This window comes from Aspergillus glaucus (genome assembly GCF_001890805.1).
Source record: "Aspergillus glaucus CBS 516.65 unplaced genomic scaffold ASPGLscaffold_46, whole genome shotgun sequence".
Classification (NCBI taxonomy): domain Eukaryota; kingdom Fungi; phylum Ascomycota; class Eurotiomycetes; order Eurotiales; family Aspergillaceae; genus Aspergillus; species Aspergillus glaucus.
In genome coordinates, this window is record NW_019170498.1 from 59,846 (window position 1) to 66,323 (window position 6,478).

Consider the following 6,478-nt stretch of genomic DNA (forward strand, 5'->3'; position numbering starts at 1 on the left):
GTCGAATGGACCGAGAAATATGTCAAGCCTGAGGCTCGTGATGTTGAGTGGACTGAGAAATATGTCAAGCCTGAATAGATTCAGACCTTAGCACAGCTGGCGCCTTGAGAGTCGGGCAGGGTGGTGATACCAGTTTGATGAAGGAATGTTTTGTATCTAGATACAGGAATATGTCAGATGTTGTTATGTCTATCTGAAAGTCAATATACGCTTTTACCTTTAACTTGTCCGAATTGCTTCATGTAGTTTTGATTTTAATCTCTATTCTAATAGGTAACGCTCAGTATGGATCAATTGAGAATAATATGCCATTGCACCTTGTACAATCGTGCATTTTTGTCTCGAGTTACTCTAGCCATATAATATTGATATCCTTGATATTTGACGGCATATCAGAGATCAATCCATACAACATAAAGTGACATTATTTCACAAGTGATCTGTAATACGGTTTATTTCTATGATTAATATACTTAATCCCATAGACAATAGATAAGAGTATATATTAAGGTAACCCTGACTAATCCTGCAAGTTGAAGCTTTGTTCTAGTTATCCAAAGTACTAATAATAAATAATCAAATACTACATCACACTATATTCCTCACAGTTGGCGCCATCCATAGTAAGCCACGCCACGAAAAGCACATAAACTCATATTCATATTAACCTCGTATTACCAATTTCAAATCTCAATCACATTCTTATACGGTGTTATCCGATCCCTCAACCCTCAGTTCAACCGTAATTTTCAAAAAATCCTGGTAAACATTTGCTCGGTAGGGTCTTTTACGGTTCCCTGATCTGCATCGGCCGAGCCGTGTGGTACAGTTAGATCTGTACTACGCTAGTTATAGTAAAGTAAGTGAAGTAGAAGTAAGCACTAGTTAAGCACTCCAGCCAAGATTATTGGCAAGGCTTATCTTTCAGGCTGGAAACAGTGGGTGGATCTTCTTGAGGTAAGAAATCCTATTGGTTGGTGGTTCATTTGCTTTTGGCATTCCAATGTTGGCCAATAGCAGTGATGGAATGGGGAGGAGTGGTCCCGTGACCTTCCCCCGCAATGGATGGCCAATCGATTGAGGGTTCAGGCCAGCAATGCAGATGGGATTTTCCTATTGAGGGTATTTGGTGCGATTGGGGCCTGGATTTGATGAGACGCAGTTATCTATTGAATATGTATATCGCTGAGAATGAAAGTCATTGTAAACATTTTTTGTTTGAGTATGTAATATGTCAGAGTAACTAGTTATAAGTTACTTGATTGAATCAATCTGGTGCACGTGGCCTTTTCAGTCAAGTAAGATATGTTACTTTCATTACATGACATAATGGATATGGACTGGGTTACTCTTCTGATCGTATAATGTGTATGTCTGGAAAATCTGGCTCTGTAGACGAAATATCGATGTGTTTTATTCGTGTCACGGGCTTGTACTAGTAGATATTGATGAAATGATATTCCTATCTAAACTAGTGTAGCCATTGACAAGAATATTGAATCTGGGGAAAAAAGAGAAGAGGAAATCTATCTAGCAAATGAAGGGTTTTTTATAGGCATTTGTGTGACAGTGCTAATGCTCCATTTGCCTTCATTGCTCATATGACCTTGTTTGGCATGTTGGTGTTGTTTGTCTATATCAGCTGTTGATGCGAGGAAGAAAAACCAGATTGTGGCTATGTAAGTAGCTCATTGTTTGAAGTTGGAAGAGGACAGTGTCACAACCTGGCTTCTCTCGTATCGTAACCTAGGGTTCTAGTTAGTTAAGTCTCAGTTGGGGCACTCACCTGAGTGTCCTTCGTCGTCGTCGTTATATCGATAATGACCCCTAGGGTCTAAGTCGTAATGCGCCGCGTGGTATATCGCCCCAGTAAGGCTCTGTAAAGAATGCGCTGCTTGGTATATCGCCCCAGCCAGGCTCCGTAAACAAGTAATCCGATAAAGGTGACGAAGTAGAGAAACAAGGCCAACTAAGTACGTATACTTAGTTGTTGGTTTTAGTGCTGACGAGTCTTAAACTAGAAAGGTAACCAATGCTTTATTGACGAAGACAATCGCGAAGAACTCAACTAAGTACATGAATGAGTGTCCTTATATATCCTCCACGATATCAGTATAACTCCCGACTGGTATACCTGTATACCTTCTGCAGGTCACGTGAGGTATGTCGTATGTTAGTACCCATCGGGTCACGTGTCTGACCGCCCTCGCTTTCTGCCCGGTAGTTTATATAGTTAGCTCAGCCGATAGGCCATAAACCAATCAACCATTCACCACACACCAAAATCGTACCTCCTTAATGCTCAGGTCATAATCCCTGCTTAGCTCACTGATCATCCCGCTGAGCATACCCAATGATTCTGCCTTAACTCCCCGCATCGTCACGTGAGGCTGACAGGATAAGGTCTGTAGCAGACAGCCAATGATTAGTGGCTGTAGCATGCTAGTGAATTATAAGGATTTCAAAGGATTGAAATCGCGTGGCACTGCGCGATATTGGGGCTCACCCTCTCTATGGTGCACTCACCCAGGCTCACCCATGATTGCATGACCAGAAAGCAGCATCACCCTCTAACTCACCTGGGAGGCACCCACTGAACTATTGACTGAAGTTAAGCCACACGCCGGCCGGTTAGTAGTTGGGCGGGTGACCACCAGCGAATCCCGGCTGTTGTATGTTTTTGTTTTTGCTCTCGCTCACTCACTACGCTCATGAGCGAGGCTGTATTCTTGCGAGCGAAACGAGCACTATGTTTTATATGAAGTGTTTGTTTGTATTAGCAGTTGGATAGGCAATTAGTTGGTTTTTAATCCTCTCATTGTCGACCGAAGATTTTTGAGAAACGTAGGCGTAAGTTGAGGGAACTGGCAGTGCTATTATTTGCTGATCAAAACCATGGCATTAGCTGGGTAAGGCTGCCGACACACTACCATGCTGTATTACCTGGCTGACCAAATTGATGACCTGAAGTTGTCGGTCCATCAAGCATATAACTAGGGGTCATCATCTCTCGACTCGCAAAGTCAGACGGTATTCTCGCCAGACTGTAGTGGCAGGAACTATTTAGGGCAACATTTTGCTTTGATATTGCTTGCAGTGAGATTAGCTTGCTTCTAGAACTATGCAGGACACATTTTGACGTCTTTTGTAACCTGGTGATTTATTCCAGACATCTATGACGCTTAAGCTTATATCCTACTACAGCCACGCTTTCACTACAACCATTACCACTAGTCCCTCAAAGCATCCTCTTCACAACAAAATAGCAACCCAAACACCAACAATGCAGTCCTCAATAAATGGGGTGCTAGGGGCTACGGCCTGCTGTTTTGATGATGGGGGGTCTTTCTAAGCGTCCGGGTGTATCTTGTGGTCCGGGTAATACGCCTACGCTGGTGTTGGCGATTGGTCTCGCGGAATCCCAAGAATTATCGATTTCAGCGCGGAACGTTGGCTTACTGCTAAGGGGTCTTCTGTTAACGTTGCTGTCACGCTGGCTTACAGTATGAATACGCCGACTGTGACTGTGCGGCAGTGGGATCGAGATGAGACGGATGTAGTGTCGTTGGCTCAGGAGGTTACGGTCTCGTACAGCAATAATGGGGCGTCGGTGTCTGGGTCGATGACAGTGCCTTTCTCGAAGGTTTTGAGGAGGGATGCTGATGTGAATTAAGCATTGGGAGAAGGGGTGTGTTATCACGGAAGATGAATTCCTGGATATGGCTGAAAAATATTGGGGGTGAGATTTTTGTCTGTTTTGGCTGGTGTAGATTTCTTGTTGTAGTGACCTGATGAATTATATACTGTTCAAATTATTCTTTTCTGGAGTAAACAGGCCATTTGAGCTCACCCAACAAGAAACATCGCAGCCCCCCTTGACCCCAGAGAAACATCCATACCCGATGCTCCCCACCAATCTCCTCTCCCATTCCCGTTTATACACCCCTCCACAGACCCATCTTCTCTCCGAACAACATTCATTCCCTGTCCAACCAGGCTAGTACTCCCAGACCCTGGCGGTGCACGCACAATCCCGGTCCAATCAGACGGATACCTAATCTGCATACTGCCTCCACCATGACTAAAATGAGCTGCGGGCGCTCGTGTTGCACTCGACCTTGATCCGTCTCGTTGGGAGCTGTACAGGTAGACGGGATTTGTAAGGTGGATCTGTTGACTTCCGGATGTTGTCTGAGTGAGGATGGACACGCTTTGCTCTAGGTCGGACGCAATCGGGATGAGGTTTGCATTGATACTGCCGCTTTTGGTGGAGAGGTGCACAGATGTAGAGACGATGAAGCGTCCGGAGATGGTGCCACTATCCGTCTCGATTTCGATCTCGTACGGACGAAGGGGAAGAGTATGCGGGTTTTGATATTTCCCGTTTCCATATTCTGCACATTCAACCATCTGCCTTTCCAACTCTGGTACAGATGCAACTGCTGGTGCAGTAAAAGAGACGGAGATACTCCCCGACTGTGACCGAATCCGCAATCTAGCCGGTTCATCGGGGTTCATAGGGTAAGCCGGCTGCGGTACAACAGCCACGCTAATAGCACCGGAAGTCGTCGATAAAGAAAGTAGTTCGAATAATGGATATCTGCCCGTTATAGCTTTATGGCCGTTATCGACGATGATTTCTCGCTTCTGGGGTGAAACCTCCGTGGGCTCGGTTTGCTGTTTCGGAGCCGCGATAGCGGGCGCATCGTCATTAGTATCGAAGTCTTTCTCGTTGTCTCGTGCAGCTTCATTCGATGCCTCTTTCTCATTGTCCGCTTCAATCGGAGCATTTGTTGCGCCGACGATGATTTCTCGCTTCTGCGGTAAAAACTCCATGGACTTGGTCTGCTGTTCAGGAGCCGCGATGGCGTGCGTATCGTCGCTGGTATCTGATTTATCCTCATTATCTCGTGCGGTTTCACTCGATACCTCTCCGTCCTTATCCGCTGCATTCGGGACATTCGTTTCGTCATCATGTCGTTCCGGGTCGTTCTCGGTGTGGGCATCTCCGGGGGCGTCATTGAGATTCCTCGAATCGCGGGTATCATCTATTGCCGTCCCGTTCTCAATTGGAGCATCCTTAGAGACCTTTTGCAAACAGAAAAACTGCCCGTTAGTATAGCAATGGCTTCTGTGGGATTGTAGAAACGTACTTTCCGCGAGTCCTCTTGTTGACATTGTCCTTCTCCAATGCCGGGTATATCTCCCTCATCCTGTGGCCCTTCTACCTCTTCCGTTTTCGATCCCTCGAACGCCGCGAAAAGCACTTCTTCGATCCCAGGCAACACTCCATGCGGTTCCGGCACCGGTTCAAAAACCGAGAACTTGTGATCAAATTCATTCGTTCGAGGACCCTGTCTCTGAAACGGCACTGTATTCGTCTTTGCACTTATCTCTGTTGAAATAGCTTCGATTCGCAACCATAGCGGGTCATGTTCATCTATGGTACAACTCGTAACTTCCCGCGAACCGTTAGCCCATGGCCCGTACCAAGGTTCAGGTTCAGTTGGCATTGATTTCCGGAACAGGGCAGGAACGCGAATCGAATGCAAGGGGGCTAACTTACAAGAAGATGCATTATCCCTCCGGCTGGTGGCTGTGCAAATCATGAGGATGGCTGGTGAGAATATTTGGAGTTGGGTTGTTTTGGGCGACGTGTTGGTGATGATTTACGTCATCAGGCAGTCAGGCAGAAATGGTGGTGTAGTAAATTATGAATGAGTATAATTATGTACAGTAGAGAGTGTAAGATAATAATTGTGGGATTCATTGGTGTGAGCCATATCCGAATAAATAATCATATCAACATCAGGGGGAATCTCTGGTATCGGAAACGAATGTGCTGAAGTAAAGAAACAGGCATAAAACGGCATAAATAATTGGAACATAGACAGATTGAAATAGGGATAATATCAAACAAAAAGCAGAAAGCATCTCAACGTAGTCCAACTCAGGCATATCCCAAGTTCTCCATGACCGACTGACAATCAGTAACAGTCATATTGAGTACACCCAACGACCTGATCTGCGTTCCCCGTCTAAGACGCTGCAGACCAATAGCAACCTTCCACCCTTCACTTTCGTCAAGAACAAAGACGTAGTTCTTGCCATCTTGCTCGCGGAAACTTGCCCGGAGCATGTGGTGACCGCGCTTCGCGAAGTTCAGAGTATCATCGTCGTTACCACTGCGGGTGCCAATACGGCAGGGATTCTTGCACACCCGTAACATATCCATAAGATACGCATCCGACTCTTCGGGCGTGGGAGGCAAGGTAGACCCAGTGCGGAAGGGGTTTGATGATTTCGTAGGGTTCTGGCGGGCTTGAGGAGATGCCGCGTATTGAGAACACCATACTTCGACGGACTTCATGGTCCATGCTTTGGCATCCCATTCTCGTTGAGGCACGCCTCGGATGTCGTCGTCGATGAACAGTCCTTCTGTGGTGATCTTAAGAACCAGGCCATCTGACACCATTCC

General features: G+C 46.0%; 3 protein-coding genes across 3 annotated transcripts in view; 1 reads left to right on the plus strand and 2 right to left on the minus strand.

Moving 5' to 3' along the window:
- Positions 1 to 223, plus strand: part of ASPGLDRAFT_53561 (uncharacterized protein) — a gene marked incomplete at its 3' end in the record, with an annotated part of 581 nt that extends 358 nt beyond the window's left edge. The window contains exon 2 of the mRNA XM_022548014.1: positions 1 to 223. Coding sequence (XP_022395263.1) covers positions 1 to 78 — 78 coding nt within the window.
- A 3,474-nt stretch (positions 224 to 3,697) lies between these two features.
- ASPGLDRAFT_53562 (uncharacterized protein) lies at positions 3,698 to 5,610 on the minus strand (the record flags this gene model as incomplete). The annotated part of the gene is made up of 3 exons (XM_022548015.1): positions 3,698 to 5,088; positions 5,154 to 5,458; positions 5,567 to 5,610. Coding segments are annotated over 3 exons (1,591 nt in total), but the record flags the coding sequence as incomplete, so codon positions are not given.
- Positions 5,611 to 5,950: 340 nt separating this feature from the next.
- Positions 5,951 to 6,370, minus strand: ASPGLDRAFT_40705 (uncharacterized protein; the record flags this gene model as incomplete). Its single annotated transcript, XM_022545254.1, has 1 exon — positions 5,951 to 6,370. One exon carries the CDS (start codon positions 6,368 to 6,370, stop codon positions 5,951 to 5,953), a length of 420 nt encoding a protein of 139 aa, XP_022395265.1.
- Between the last annotated feature and the right edge of the window lie 108 nt (positions 6,371 to 6,478).